General features: G+C 41.1%; 1 protein-coding gene across 1 annotated transcript in view; it reads right to left on the reverse strand.

Annotated features, from left to right (window-relative positions):
* Positions 1-16906, reverse strand: part of FLT4 (fms related receptor tyrosine kinase 4) — a 336901-nt gene that overhangs the window by 37602 nt on the left and 282393 nt on the right. The window contains exon 23 of the mRNA XM_089670245.1: positions 6545-6667. Within this exon, the coding sequence (XP_089526371.1) occupies positions 6545-6667 (123 nt within the window). The remainder of the gene's footprint in view (positions 1-6544; positions 6668-16906) is intronic.

Raw genomic sequence — 16906 nt, forward strand, 5'->3', positions numbered from 1 at the left:
TCATAGAACTGTCAGAAATAGACTATTAATGACAGTTCTGGGACTGTCCTTCCATACAGCGGTTGAAACATTGTATCTATTTGTTTCCATAAATGGATCCATTTATGGAAACAAATACATACAATGTTTCAACCGCTGCATGGAAGGACAGTCCCAGAACTGTCATTAATAGTCTATTTCTGACAGTTCCATGACATTCCCTCCATACAGCGGTTGAAACAGCTGTATGGAGTGAATGTCCCAGAACTGTCAGAAATAGACAGAAACTGTCACAGAACTGTCCTTCTTCTCATCCTTCTCCTTCTTCTCATCCTTCTTCTCATCCTTCTTCTCATCCTTCTCCTTCTTCTCATCCTTCTCCTTCTTCTCATTCTTCTCCTTCTCCTTCTTCTCATCCTTCTCCTTCTCCTTCTTCTCATCCTTCTCCTTCTCCTTCTTCTCATCCTTCTCCTTCTCCTTCTTTTCATCCTTCTCCTTCTCCTTCTTCTCATCCTTCTCCTTCTTCTCATCCTTCTCCTTCTCCTTCTTCTCATCCTTCTCCTTCTCCTTCTTCTCATCCTTCTCCTTCTCCATCTTCTCATCCTTCTCCTTCTTCTCATCCTTCTCCTTCTCCTTCTTCTCATCCTTCTCCTTCTCCATCTTCTCATCCTTCTCCTTTTCCTTCTTCTCATCCTTCTCCTTCTGCTTCTCCTTCTCCTTCTCCTTCTTCTCATCCTTCTCCTTCTTCTCATCCTTCTCCTTCTTCTCATCCTTCTCCTTCTCCTTCTTCTCATCCTTCTCCTTCTTCTCATCCTTCTCCTTCTTCTCATCCTTCTCCTTCTTCTCATCCTTCTCCTTCTTCTCATCCTTCTCCTTCTCCTCATCCTTCTCCTTCTTCTCATCCTTCTCCTTCTCCTTCTTCTCATCCTTCTCCTTCTCCTTCTTCTCATCCTTCTCCTTCTCCATCTTCTCATCCTTCTCCTTCTCCTTCTTCTCATCCTTCTCCTTCTTCTCATCCTTCTCCTTCTCCTTCTTCTCATCCTTCTCCTTCTTCTCATCCTTCTCCTTCTCCTCATCCTTCTCCTTCTTCTCATCCTTCTCCTTCTCCTTCTTCTCATCCTTCTCCTTCTCCTTCTGCTCATCCTTCTCCTTCTTCTCATCCTTCTCCTTCTTCTCATCCTTCTCCTTCTCCTTCTCCTTCTCTTTCCTCATCTCCAAGGGCATTTAAATTAAAGGTACAGTGTTCTGCACTAATTTAAAGGCTCTCTGAAGCCTAGAAACCCTTTTTATAAGTCATCTTCGTAGCGAAGAAATTCGCATCGAATCGAATTTCACACTGGAATTCGCCGAATCAGCCGAATCGAATTTTTGAGAAATTCGCTCATCTCTAGTCTCAGATGTCATGCCTAAAGTAGAACTAATGGTAAAACTTAGTTTTTTTATCAATAGAGAACAAGGGGATATTACCTCTGTTAGTTTTTAGGACATCTGTGTTCCATTGGGGGAGATTTCCCTTTACTTTCTGTTCCATAGCCAAAAGAGAAAGTGGGAGAAAATCCCTCCAAAGTGAAGGAATCCCTGGTTGTCACCAAGGTCACCAAAACTAGTGTCCCCATTGGAAGATTTTCCCTCTATTACTGTTCTGGAGAAAACCCCAAATTTTGAATTTTCCTAAACATTCATTTTCATTGATGATGGTCAATTGGATAAATAGAGAGGGGGCACAGACAAAAAAAACTGACAGGGCTCTAAATCCTCTCCCCTCTGTCCAAAACTATACAAAAATGCCATTAGTAATGCATTAAAGTTGAAGTCTAGGAACAGCAACTTTTAAAACGTTACATTGGTCCAGTTTGGACCAATGTAAGCATGTAAATGCCCTATATATATGAGGAACATGTGGAATCTGGAAAGCACTGTAGTAGGTATCAGTACTACAGTGGTCTTAACTAGATTCTGGGTCTCGTGCTAAGTGGCCAAAGATATACAAGTGGCCAAACCTCTGCAATGCAGAAATGTTATTTATTAATATGGACCTGCATATAGTAAAGCATACTTTCAATACTAATTTTTATATACAGTATTTAGATTACTAAAAAGTAGCACTCTTATGATAATGAACTGCTGATATTATTAGTTTATAGAAGAAAGGGTGCATGATAACTAAAATCCATTCCATGTATAAATAATGCTAGGCATCAGGAACATAAGGTTCATTTCATCACTCAATCAATTTGAATACGAATGGGATAATTCTAAAGGGTATTACTAACCTTGTCATTAAATATAAAATGAATCAATCATGATGTTCCTGATATATAATTGTTGTATTTTTGGATCCTCCACCCTCCCAGCAGTTCCAGGTTATTGTTTATATGACTAGAAAAAAAATGCTTAATGACCCCTAATTGTGATGCCAGTTAGATAAAATACTGCTTGAATATATTAGAGCATTTTGATTAATGATCCTTATAGATAGCTTTTTGCTGAGAACAGTATTTGGCTTGTAATACAACACATACCATATACATCTGTAACATATTCCTTCTGTGCCCTGGGAACTTTGCTAAAGTTCACAAGAAAGAACTTTGAGATTGGACATCTGTGAGCCAACTATGACATCTAGTACTGATCTTTTTCTACAATCAAGTCATTAGAAGTAATCAGGAACCTGACTTCTTTCATCTTGCAATAGATTTATTACTGCAGCTTTCACCAGCTTATACAGAATCAACCAAGGCCTGAAATGACCGAGGCTGCACGTATAAGTGGTTGGAGGTGGTCGTAAATACTGTTAACATTTCCTAAAGTAGATCTGCATAGTCTACATAGGTTGAAATACTTGCCACATAATGCCCTGGAGAAAATGTTGCTCCAGGCTCACTTAAATATCTTTCCCATGTACAGTATATATGTCTAGGCTTGTGCATATGATCTTTGCTGAAGAGAAGTGTGAGGTTCCAGTATGGCTTATCCTTCCCTTCTCCATCCCCTGAACAAGTGCTTAGGCCTTCAGTCCTGTGGCCAACACTGCAGGGAGCTTAGAGCAGCATTTTCCCCAGGAAAGGTAAGCAATTCATCTCTTTTCCCTACTTCTACTGTTCTGGATTTCCCATCACTTTCTATCCTACATACAATGGGCATCAGGACACAGAGAGTGAATCTCCCTGTTGGGGACACAGATAGCAACAAACACCTGAAAGAGGTTTAACCTCACACCATTCTATCCAGAAGTGGCATAAAAAGGCTGTAGATACATGTTAGGGGTTATATTTATAAAACAGCGAATGTGACATTCACCAAACTCTCACTGTAGGTTAATCTTCTTGGTGCATGTGTTTTAAAGGCCAACTTTGCAAGATAAAAAAATAAATGTGTCCAAGAAATGTGCATTTTTGCATAAGAGCCTGGAAAGGATTGCAACTGTGATCAGAGGATTGACTCTTTCTGCAGTTGCTAGTCCATACCGAGGTACAAACCTTCAGTTATAGGGCTGGAGGAAATGCCAATGGAATACAAGTCTGGTGATGTCACCACACCTGTGCTATATTGAGAACAAGAAATCCCCCCGCATATGGGACTCATTTTCTATTTACAGATTCCTGTAAATGAATGAGGAGATTCTGCAGGTGGAGCCACGCACAGCTGCATGGATTTTAAATTTGGCAGGAACTGGCAGGGAGAAGCATTCTGTAAGAAGGGGCCATGGTTGGGGGTGGGAGGCTACAATCTGTGACCATGCTTCACATTGCACTTCAAATATGTCATATTAGATTTGGATTTTTAATACACAAGAACCTGTATTAATGCTTTTGCACAAACAGATGTTGCAGTTTACACAGCAGGATGCAGCTTTTTTATGCTGTCACTCACTCTAATGAAGTCCTTTGCATCATGTAAGTGCTTTTCACTGAAAGAAAGTGGACAGGCAGCCTGGACTCCTTTCAGCTTCATTTGCATATCATAATATAAATGACCAAAGGCTATGTTTGGCACTTATATAAATAGAAAAGAACATGATGTAAGCTAACATTCCTCCTTAAATTAAACCTATGTAGGGGGGATATGGAGGCTGCCATTGCTGACCCCTTTCAGGCAGTGATAGTTGTCTAGGTCTCATATGGTTGATCATATGACTTTAATCCATTAAAATAAACCTGTCACAAACCCAGGCAATTCCAACGGAGCAAAATATGCAGAAGCAGAGGTTACCTTAAGTGAAAATTAAAATGATCAATAGATGCAGAGATATCAGCAGCTGAAGTTTTGTGTTAATCTTTATTAATTTTGTCCTAGAAAACATGGGTTTGGTCTTTGTTCCCAAGCCATCCTATTGCTCACACTAGTTATGCTGTTTCAATTGCCAGCACAAAGTATTAGCAAATTTAGGAGCAAACTATGCTTATTATTTATAGGAAAATGCATGTAACTTCAGTTGTCTATTTTTTTATATGCTTTCAGTCAGACCTACCCAGGTTTATGAGAGTTTAAATGAAAGTGAACCTTACTTCAGAGCAGGGGTGGACTGACCATTTGGAAACTCGGGCACTGCCCGAGGGCCCTATGAGATGCCCCTGGTACCGTTTTCATAGGCTTTTTTGAGTTTGGGCAAGGACACAGGGCCCCATGATCCCCTATTGCTCGGGGCCCCCATGAGTTGTCAGTCCGCCCCTGCTTCAGAGAAACCTTGGGCTGTCATTGCTGAGCTCCTTCTGAAGATGCTAGTTGCCTTGCTATTACATTTATCCTCAATCCCGACTACTTTCTGGGTTGCTGATCTGGAACTAGTTTGAAATCCATGGAAGTAAAGTCTGAAGTCCTTATCTGCATACTTGTTCCATACCAGTGACAAAGTATTTAAGTAAGAAAGTCCACTAAATGCAACATGTAAAATTTATGTTTGCTTTTATGTACATGCAGCACCCTCTACTGTGCTACTAGAATAGTGTAGTGTATTGCAGGTAAAATCATTGTGTATGACTCATGGTAGCTGTGTGAGTCTGTGATTGAGGTTGGATTATTGCACGTCAGCTGAATTACTTAACAGGTTGTGGTTCTATTGCCTCCTCCTGACTATGGAGGACCATAGAACCTTCCAGAAGTCAGTAAGTAGGATGGGGTGGAGACCTAATCTGCATGTTTATGGGAGTCTGGCCAATCCCAGGTTTGGAGGCCCTGGCAGAGTGGTGAACTGGCCCATAAATATTTCCAGAATAAGAAAAAACAATAGCAGCTTCCATGTTTCCCTAAGTAAAGGCTTTAATATGGTTCTAAAACCTAAAGGTTGTTTACCTTAATGCATTCTATGCATTAAGGTAAAAAAACCTTCTGTACTGCAGGATCTCCCGTTACCTCCCTTATACTTGCCTGAGCCCGATCTCAATCCAGCTCTATGCAGGAAAGCAGCAGTTCTCTCTGATCTCTTCAACACAGGGCAGATTAACAGCAAGAAGACCCATTAACTCCCACTGCTGTCAATCAAATCCCACACAAGTGCCCCCATAGAAAGCAGCTTTCTATGGGGGCACTTGGCAAAGAGGAGGAGCCAGGAACGCTGGAGGGGGGACCCTAGAAGAAGATTGGAACTGCACTGTGCAAAACCATTGCACAGAGCAGGTATGACATGTTTGTTATTTTATTTTAAAAAAATGACTTGCAATAAGTATGCAGTAAGGCCTCATGCACACTGAGTGTTTACTCAGCTCTTCTGAACGTCTTTTCTCCTGACAGGAGAAAAGCAGCATAAAAAATGCCCCTAGAGCTGCTTTTTGCAAATGTGTTTAAGCACTTCAAGCATTTGGGTGTTCATTCATTCCAATGGGCAGAATATGGATGCACCTAGTGTTTAGGTGCATTTACCGTACGTAGACATGTTTAGGTGTATCATTTTTTTTTTCACCCTCTAAACACTCTTACCTTAAACATTTGTAAATGCCTGTGTGTGTAAGGGCACAGGTTAACTTAGAGAGGTATTTAGATGCAGAAAAAATAATGTCAAACGCCCTTAAAAGGAGTGTTTTTGATGTCCAGTGAGGCCTAAGTCACCTCAGAGTAATATCTTTAAACACATAGATTACATTTCTGGAAAGTGACAAAAAAATGGCTGAAGTGAGGGGTTGTGCATGAAAGCCAGGCAAATTGTCTTTTTGGAGAGGTCGGTAAACCCTGGTTCACATATGTGCAGTCATGAATGGACTCCCGTGCCTTGTGACACGCATGGAAGAAGTACCTGAACTTCTTCTGAAAACGCAGCCTGAACGGGAACCTCGGTTCCCAGTACGGTTGCATTTTCTGGTGTGGGCGGCGTGCCATTGGAACTAATGGCACCCGTCCGCGGGTCTGCATTCCTCTGTGCGGGTGGTGCGGCTGCACAGATTTTTGTGCGGATCCGCAGCGGCACCACCCGCACATATGTGAACCAAACCTAAGAGTAGCCCCCGATTTCACTTAACATACATTTTCTTTAACTTCCATAAATAAACATTTTTGTTTGACTGAGTAAGCTGTTAGCAATTCTTCCCTTGTGTTATACATATTTAGCAAAACTTTTACTTGAAACACTTACACTTCCTTTCCTGACGTAATCAGGATCTTTATAAATATCTCTGGCCAGACCAAAGTCACAGATTTTTACAACATTATTTTCAGATAACAGTATGTTTCTGGCAGCTAAATCTCTGTGGATGCACTGCAAGAAAAAAAGGAAAGAAAAGAAAGCTTACCTTAATTAAATGAATTATACATTTATATAGTGCCAACAATTTATGCAGTGGTTTACCTTTGCATCAGTCCTCAAGGAGCTTACAATCTAAGGTCTCTATCTCACATGCATACACATACTACCGGTAGGTTCAATTTAACAAATAATAAGAAATTGAAGTACATGTAAATCTGCACAACCACATGGAGAACATGTAAATAGTGTCCTACCTGGGATTCAAACCAGGTACCCCAGTGCTGTGAGGAAAAAGTGCTAACCACTAAGAGATCTTCTTTACTTATTGCAAAGATTTTAATTGTGATATGTGAAACCTTTAAGATGTTCTTCACAGCTGATTTGTTCATTCTGAAAACAGTTTTCAAGGGCTGATTATTTCTACTGGCCTTGAAGCAAACTGGTAAAGGAGTCTCCCACTAGCCTTGTCAGTCAATGTTTGCAGTTCATATTAGAACCAAGGCCTCTTACCTACACTCACTGACTAGGGTGCAGCAATAAGTCTGCTTACAATTAAGTGATGGCATGGCATATATTGTACTGAACCATTATACTGCACCACAGTAAGTCCTTATTTGCTCATTATTATTTATTGCTATTTTTTAAAACAATGTGTTTGAATGGTAAACTAGCTGTTTAGCCCAACCAGTTTTAGTGTTTTATGGTTGACTACAATTATTTGCAAGTACCTGGAGAAATATATTAATACATCACAACAAACAACATGCTGTATTGTTAATATTCACAATCTTATATTATTATTATTGTTATTATTATTAACCACTAGGGGACCGCTTGCAGTACATTTACTGCTACAAGGCGGCCCCTGTGCACAGGATCATGTATAGAAACGTGATTCCTTCACTGCCCTTTCTCCAGTGTCATTAGTACAGTGTACAGATTTTTTGCTGATCATTGTATTAGTGTCACCAGCGACTTCAGATAGGATTAGCGTCAGTTAGCGCCCCTCCCATATAGCTTCAGATTGCCTGCTAGTACACCAGTAATCACATTTAAATTTGATTGCCAGGAACACACTCACTTACACAATAAACCTCCATTGCTAGTATAGTGTCTGAACGGATCAATATCTTTGATCAGATCAGAACTATACCAGCATTCACATTAGTATAGCGTCCCCCAAAATGCAGCATTAGCGAGATCAGCCCCGCCACCTGCCAGCACCTGCGTTTAGCCCCTGCGTTTACCCCCCCTTTTCCCCCAGCAAGTGCAGTGTCAGTAGATCACAGTCACTTGGTACATTGTAAACAAAACCGCAGTGTTCGCAGAATCAGGCCTGATCTCTGTTAGCACTTGTCGTTAAATTTTTTGTAGCAGTTCAAGCAGTCCCTGACAGCCAGGCGCTCTTTTTCCTGTGAGTCGCACTAGGTACCTATAAATTTAGTGGCCAAAATGTCCAAGCAAAAGTACACTAGTGAAGAGGCCTACAGCATTCTCAGTCAGGTGAGAGCGAACGGGAACACTCAATAACAGAATCAGGCTCAGAATGCAAACCTGTAGACAGCAGCGGCACCCTGACAGTTAGCTCAGACAACAGAGAAGAGGTCCCTGCTAAGATCAGGCGTACCCAATCCCATTTCCAGGTTGGTGAGATGTTACAAACGCATGATGACGCTCATATGCAGCTGTGTGCTAGTACTAGTGCCGCTCTACCTTTTGGTGAACTGGCGAGCACCAGCGGACTAGTACATCCTGGTCTTTTTCATACCAGCACTTCAGTATCACTTGGTAATGTGGCGAGTCCCATAAGTGCAGCACAAGCCAGTGCGGTGGTGAGCACAAGTATTGTCCCGCAGCCACCAAGAATTCGCACACAGGCCCATAGAGCCCATAGTGTCTTTCCGAATGTGCTTGCAAATCCCGATTGGCAGCCCACAAATTCTGCAGAAACCGTACTTCCCATATTCACTGCCCAACCCGGAATTCAGGTGGAAACAGCACATTTAAATACTCCCCTTGATTTTTTGGAGCTGTTTTTCACAGAAGATCTGTGTGCATTGATTGTGGATCACAGCAATTTATATGTACAACCCAAATTCACACACATGGAAGCCCATTACGGTTTCTGAATTTAAAGTTTTTTTGGGCCTAACCCTCAACATTGGCATTACTAAAAAAAAGTTAATTGCGGTTGTATTGGTCCACAGACCCAATTCATCTTATGCCCATGTTCTCTGCTGCCATGGCAAGGCATAGATATGAGAATATAATGCATTTTATGCATTTCAGCAACAACACACTCAGTCGTCCTTGGGGTGACCCTGAATTTGACTGGCTCCACAAAATTCGGTCCCTCGTAAATCACCTTAACCAGAGATTTGCAGATGTATATACTCCCCAGCAAAACATCTGCCTTGATGAGTCCCTAATTAATTTTTCTGTCCGCCTTGCATTCAAACAAATTATCCCCAGCAAGCGTGCCAGATATGGTTTCAATGTCTATAAGACCTGTGAAAGGGCAATAGGCTATACATATAAGTTTCGGATTTACGAGGGAAAAAGATAGTCACATGGAGCCCCCCGGTTGCCCAGACTACAATGGGAGCAGTGGCAAGATAGTTTGGGACTTGGTGTCACCCTTTTCTCATACGGGGTACCACTTATACATGGACAATTTTTATTCAAGAGTGGCACTATTTAGACATTTGCACAATTGTGGAATTGGCGCATGTGGCACTGTGCCACCTAATCGCCGGGGCTTCCCCCAAAGGCTGGTAAATCCCCCTCTTAGAAAGGGGGAAAAAGCCTGCTTGAGAAATGAGGAATTGCTTGCAGTGAAGTGGAAGGACAAACGGGATGTTTTCGTCCTGTCTTCCATTCACACAGATACGGCCATCCAAATTTCCACGGCAGCTGATGTTGTTGAGAAGCCCCTCTGTGTCCATGATTATAACCTTAACATGGGAGGGGTGGACTTCAATGATTAGATGATGAAGCCGTACTTAGTTTCCCGAAAAGCCAGACTTTGGTACAAAAAAATGTCTGTTTCTTTTATTTCAGTTGGCTCTATATAATGCTTTTGTGCTTTACAAAGCAACTGGACATAGTGGATTCTTCCTAAAATTCCAGAAAGAGATCATCACAGCCCTTTTGTATCCAGAAGGTGCTCTGGCCCAAACCCCCAACCCAGATGCAGTTAGCTGGCTACATGAGATGCATTTTCCCGATGCCATTCCTGGTACCCCAACCCAAATGAACCCCCAAAAAAGATGTGTCTGTAGCAGACATGGAATTAGGTGTGACAGCCGCTACTTTTTGGCCCTCCTGTCCTGGCCAACCTAGCCTCTGCATCAAGGACTGCTTCCATTGCTACCATACACTAGTATTAGTGGAGTATTAGTATAGGGCACAGCACAGCATAGTTCAGGGCACATATTTACACAGGTTCTCGAAAGATGTTAGGTAGTCAGGAAACTGACTATCGCATTTGGAGAGACCCTATAAAAAAATAAAAAAATAAAAAGTACAAATTCCAAAAAAAGGTAAAAATTTTAAAAACCAAAAATAGTTGAAGGTTATTTGTTGTTCTCGTCGTTGTTACTGTTCTACTGTTACTTTTTTTTACACTGTTTTATTGTTACTGTTTTATTGCTAACCACTGCTGCTTGCTTTGCAGGAATGCTTTCAGCTGCAGCACCGACCTGTTTATTCTGACAGCAACAGGAACTTGCTTTCAGAATATACATAAGTAGATGTGGGCAGTGCTGTTGGATGAGATTTTTTATCTGCAGTTAAAAAAGAGCATATATGCCAAAGCATGGGAGACTGGGGTGGTCAGTGCGTGGATAGCCCCTATGCTTCAACATATATTTTATAATAATTATTGGCACCTTTCAGGTGTGCCCACCATTAGAAGTGGGTGGATGCAGGGAGGTATATTCTAATGGTGGTCATACCCCACACTTTTTCTGGCAGAGATATTTCAATAAAAAAGTTGTTTTATTGAGTTACTGTTTTATTGTTAACCATTGCTGATTTTTTTGCAGGAATGTTATTTAGCTGCAGCGCTGATTTGGTGTATGGCCCCTATGCTTTGGCATTAATATTTTATAATATCTGTTGGCACAGTCCATGTGTGCCCACCATTAGAAGTGGGTGGATGCAGGGAGGTATAGTCTCATGGTGGGCATACCACACACTTTTTCTGGCAGAGATTTCCTCTCTGTTTTTCATTCAGCCCACAGGCTGCATACAAAAAAAAACATAGCATAGACACCGAACAAGGACCAGCGATGTACTGGTACATCACTGGACTTTGAGTGGTTATACCAGGATGATGCCTGCAGCTGCAGGCATCATCCTGGTATTGTTTTTTTTTTCAGCCGGCGATGGGCTTTCACATAAAAGCAATCAATCCTAGTGGCTAATTAGCTGCAGGATTGCTTTTACAAGCAGCAGGAGAAGATGCTCCCCTCTCCTCGCTGCCTTCCACGGCCTTCTTGGGCAGTCCAGCGCCATCGGGGGAACTTGAGAATGCAGCCGGTGTTTCTGCCAGCTGACCATAGAGCTGATTGGAGACCGGAATGGTGCCAATCATGTCTGTAGCTTAAGAAATCAGAAGCTGCGAGCATTTCATCACTTTAGTTTTGCAGGATATAAACAGCGCCATTTGTAAATTGGAAAAGCATCTGATCACACTGATCTTGGTGAGATTAGATAATGTAAGGGCAGAGGAGATATCTAGAGTTTGATAGACCCCATATTTCTCAAAAAAGAATATAGGACAATGCCCATGGAAGTTTTTGGTCGATATTTGAATTCCCTGTGATAAAAAAAATTAAAGGGACAGTGTTCAAATAATTAAAAAAATCAAAATAACTTAAAAAAAAAGTACCCTCACCCCCACGCTTTGACCCCGTGCCAATATGTAAACAGCAGTTGCACAATGCATGTGAGGTATCGCCACAAATGTCACATCAAGGGCAGTAATTCTAGTACTAAACCTCCTCTGTAAATCTAAAATGGTAGTTTGTAAAGGCTTTTAAAGCATTACCTCTGGATATTAAAAATGTATGCGGTTTGTCGCCAATTGAACGGGGCATGCGCAGTTTTAAAACATGTCATGTTCCAAAAAGGTGTCATTTTGGGGGGTTTGGTGCTATCCTAGCATTTCAGGGCCTCCAAAACTGTGATAGGTAGTGAGGAAGTGAAATGAGGAAGTTATGCACCTTCAGGCTTTCAAAGTGGTCATTGGATTTCAGGCTCCTGTATGTAGCTAGGCTCTCAAAAAGTCTCACACATGTGGTATCCCCATACTCGGTAGAAGTAGCAGAATGTATTTTGGGGTGTAATTCCACATATACCCATGGCTTGTGCGAGCAATATATCATTTAATTGACAACTTTGTGTAAAACAAAAACTTTTTTTGTCATTTTCATAAAACTTGTGGAAAATAAAATACATTTTCCATGAACTCAATATGCCTCTTATCAGATAGCTTAGGGTGTCTACATTTCGAAAAGGGGTAATTTGGGGGTGTTTGTACTGTCCTGGTATTTTAGCACCTCAAGAAATGTGATATGCAGTCAGAAAGTAAAAGCTGTGTAAATTTAGAACACCCAACATTAGAGGTTATTATTCTTCCAAAGCAAATACACTTTTCCACTCTGGTACTGACTAGTATTCCAGTGTTTCTCTTCTCCCTCAGTTTTTCTCCATCACTGAGCTAATGTGACCCAGCACTGATGGAAATGGGCAGGGGAGGGTCAAACTAGGATGCTGTGCAGGCAGCTGACATCCTCCTCATCAACTGATGTAATTAGTCAGGACGCTGGCGGCTAAAAGGTTGTAATGGTGCATAATAAAAACCTGTGGCTTTGTGTATCTAAAAGGCAGGCTTGTTCCACCCGCTGGCTTGTATACAAGTTTTGGGAAATTTTTATACATTTTACCAAGGCACCCCTGAAGAAACCTCAAATCACCTCAGGGTGCCTGGGCACCCTGGTTGAGAAAGGCTGATCTATACCATAGTTAGCAGACGGTATAACTTTCACACAAATTAATCAATATACACTTATTTACGAGGGACCGAATTTTGTGGAGCCAGTCAAATTCAGGGTCACCCCAAGGACGACTGAGTGTGTTGTTGCTGAAATGCATAAAATGCATTATATTCTCATATCTATGCCTGGCCATGGCAGCAGAATACATTTTGGCCTAAATTTATGATGAAATGTGAGTTTTTTGGATATTTTTTGACAGAAATTAGAAAATATTTTTTTTTCCAAAATTTTCAGTCTTTTTTTGTTTATAGAGCAAAAAATAAAAAGCACATGGGTGATCAAATACCACCAAAAGAAAGCTCTATTTTTGTGAAAGAAAGGACATACATTTAGTTTGGTTACAGCATTGCATGACCGCGCAATTGTCAGTTAAACTAGTGCAGTGCTGTAATTAAAAAAATTGCATATTTTGCAGTATCTATACCATAGTTTGTAGACACTATAACTTTCACACAAAGCAATCAATATACACTTATTGGGATTTTTTACCAAAAACATGTAGCAGAATACATTTTGGCCTAAATTTATGACTAACTTTGAGGTTACTATATATTTTTTATAGTGTTTTTTTCAACATTTTTGATCTTTTTTTGTTTATCGCACGAAAAATAAAAAGTGCACAGGTGATCAAATACCACCAAAAGAAAGCTCTATTTTTGTGAAAAAAAGGACAGAAATTTTGTTTGAGTACAGCATTGTATGACCACATAATTACCAGTTGAAATAGTGCAGCGCCGAGTGGCAAAAAAAAGGCCTGGTCATTAAGGGGGGTAAATCATCTGGAGGGCAAGTGGTTAATAATATTAATAAAAAATAATAATAATAATAACACAATCTTATACAGCAAGTTAAAGAACAAAGTGCAGTAACTCATAGCAACAAACCTAAATTCTTCTTTCAGCCATTTGATCTAGAAAATGAGACTATTATTGATGGTGCTGGGTTTCTGCACAATTCTCCTAAAACCTATTACAAGCATTCAAAGAAAGTTCTTAGAACAAATTTGGATATGGCCGCATGTTGTACTAAAATGTGTCCACAAGATGTCAATGTTGCATCTTGAAAGGATGTTATCTGAACCAACGTGGTGTTTGAAATCACACTAGAATTTGGGAAAAACAAGATCTTTATCTTTCAGTTATGTAATTCTAGAAAGATAGATTTCTACAGATACCTTCACTAGAATGTATGTACACTTCTAGACAAACCTTTCCCTGAATTCCCCGATGCACAATGAGTTCATCCGAGGACATACAAAAAGCTGTATCTGCCTAGACACTCAAATTAGTATATTAATTTGATAATCTATATTGACTTCCCTTTAATCTAGTTAAAACAAAAGAAATACGTAATATCTTTGAAAACAGCCTGCAAAGGTTATCTGGGGGGAATGACCATAGAATACATGGCTGATAATTCACTAAACCAAAGACTGGTGCCAAAGAAATAAAACTGTAGACATATTAATTTTCTGAAAGGAAAAAAGTTTAGGAAATTGTTTCTATCTCTGTAAAAACAACAGATATTTGTGTGCGCCCAGAAATTCACAATTATTAAATTGCCAAAATGAAGGATGCATTTAATAAGAGCACCTGTGCTCTACAAATTTTATCTCTGAAATTGGAAGACTCACTAGTTCTTTGTTCCCTGAGGCTGCATTTATCATGGAATGGCTGCCACAACTGAGCATACTATTAGATCCAACTGAAAAATAATTGCTTTGGATATAAACACAAACCAAGTGACACAATCAAGCCAATATGTTCACCTCAAAGAGGGGAAACAAACATGATTTTGGCAAAATATACAGTAAGTGTCATTAAATGAGTGAAACATGGTTTGCAAAATATGGATGGTCTTCAGTAGGCACTGGGAAAGCAATTAGAGTATCCATATTTGGACATGCCCTGGGTGGTTACATAAAACTCACCTTCTTTGGGACCCAAAAAGAGGGACTGTTGGGAGGAATGCCTCAATATATTAAAACATAATTATTATTTTTTTAGATTTCAGAGGCACTGTTGTGTCCTAAAATGGCCTTAGACCCATTCCTTTGTTTGTTTATTTTTAATGAAAGAGCTATGAAGCTATATTATGGATGGATTTCCAAAACCATAGCCTATATTAAAATGCTACGCTTGGGCATCTCATGTTTTCATTGCCATAACATTAACCGCTTGCCGCCCTGCCACTGTGTATATACGTGTGCAGGGCGGCAGTGGAGCGCAAAACCACGTTTAAAAACGGGTTCCACGCTCCCGACACTTTTCGCCGGCAGGGGGCGCGCGCGCGCTCCCGCCGACCCGCGGGTGACACTATTTGATCCAGGAGGGATCAATCATTAGATTTCAGCCAGTGATTTCTGGCTGAAATCACATGATCGGTCCCTGTCCTATCCTGTCCTGTGTTGACATACACAGGGCAGGATATGATGTCATTCTTCTCTGCCTGGACACATTCCGTTCCAGACAGAGAAGAAGACATCCAAAAAGTGAGTACACAAGCACTACACTACAGTTAGAACACTCTAGGACACATTTAACCCCCTGATCGCCCCCCCCCCCTCCAGTTAACCCTTCACTGCCCTGTCACCAGTGTTACTGATCAGTGAAGCGATTTTTACTGATCAGTGTCGCTGGCGACTTCCGATAGAGTTAGCGCCCCTCCCAGATAGCGCCAGTTTGCCCGCCAGTACACCAGTAATCCCGTTTAACCCCTTGATCGCCCCCCCCCAGTTAACCCCTGCACTGCCCTGTCACCAGTGTCACTGATCAGTGAACCGATTTTTACAGATCACTGTATCAGTGTCGCTGGCGACTTCCGATAGAGTTAGCGCCCCTCCCAGATAGCGCCAGATTGCCCGCCAGTACACCAGTAATCCCGTTTAACCCCTTGATCACCCCCCCCCTCCAGTTAACCCCTTCACTGCCCTGTCACCAGTGTCACTGATCAGTGAACCAATTTTTACTGATCACTGTATCAGTGTCGCTGGCGACTTCCGATAGAGTTAGCGCCCCTCCCAGATAGCGCCAGTTTGCCCGCCAGTACACCAGTAATCCCGTTTAATCCCTTGATCGCCCCCCCCCAGTTAACCCCTTCACTGCCCTGTCACCAGTGTCACTGATCAGTGAACCAATTTTTACTGATCACTGTATCAGTGTCGCTGGCGACTTCCGATAGTGTTAGCGCCCCTCCAAGATAGCGCCAGATTGCCCGCTAGTACACCAGTAATCCCATTTAACCCCTTAATCTCCCCCCCCCAGTTAACCCATTCACTGCCCTGTCACCAGTGTCACTGATCAGTGAACCGATTTTTACTGATCACTGTATCAGTGTCGCTGGCGACTTCCGATAGAGTTAGCGCCCCTCCCAGATAGCGCCAGATTGCCCGCCAGTACACCAGTAATCCCGTTTAACCCCTTGATCACCCCCCCCAGTTAACCCCTTCACTGCCCTGTCACCAGTGTCATTGATTACAGTGAACAGATTTTTACTGATCACTGTATTAGTGTCACTGGTGACTTCCGATAGTGTTAGCGCCCCTCCTAGATAGCGCCAGTTTGCCCACTAATGCACAGGATTTTTTTTACCAAAAACATGTAGCAGAATACATTTTGGCTTAAATTTATGACTAACTTTGAGTTTACGATATATTTTTTATAGCTGAAAGTAGAAAATATTGTTTTTTTTCAAAATTTTTGTGGTTTTTTTGTTTATAGCGCAAAAAATAAAAAGCGCACAGGTGATCAAATACCACCAAAAGAAAGCTCTATTTGTGTGAAAAAAAGGACGTAATTTTCGTTTGGGTGCAGCATTGCATGACCGCGCAATTATCATTTGAGTTAGTGCAGCGCTGTATAGCAAAAAAAGGCATAAATTACAGTATCTATACCATAGTTTGTAGACGCTATAACTTTCACATAAAGCAATCAATATACACTTATTGGGATTTTTTTTACCAAAAACATGTGGAAGAATACATTTTGGCTTAAATTTATGACTAACTTTGAGTTTACGATATATTTTTTATAGCTGAAAGTAGAAAATATTGTTTTTTTTCAAAATTTTTGTGGTTTTTTTGTTTATAGCGCAAAAAATAAAAAGCACACAGGTGATCAAATACCACCAAAAGAAAGCTCTATTTGTGTGAAAAAAAGGACGTAATTTTCGTTTGGGTGCAGCATTGCAT

Source organism: Staurois parvus, unplaced genomic scaffold, assembly GCF_062004578.1.
Source record: "Staurois parvus isolate SC_StPar_1 unplaced genomic scaffold, SC_StPar_1.0 ptg000088l, whole genome shotgun sequence".
In the NCBI taxonomy this organism is placed as follows: domain Eukaryota; kingdom Metazoa; phylum Chordata; class Amphibia; order Anura; family Ranidae; genus Staurois; species Staurois parvus.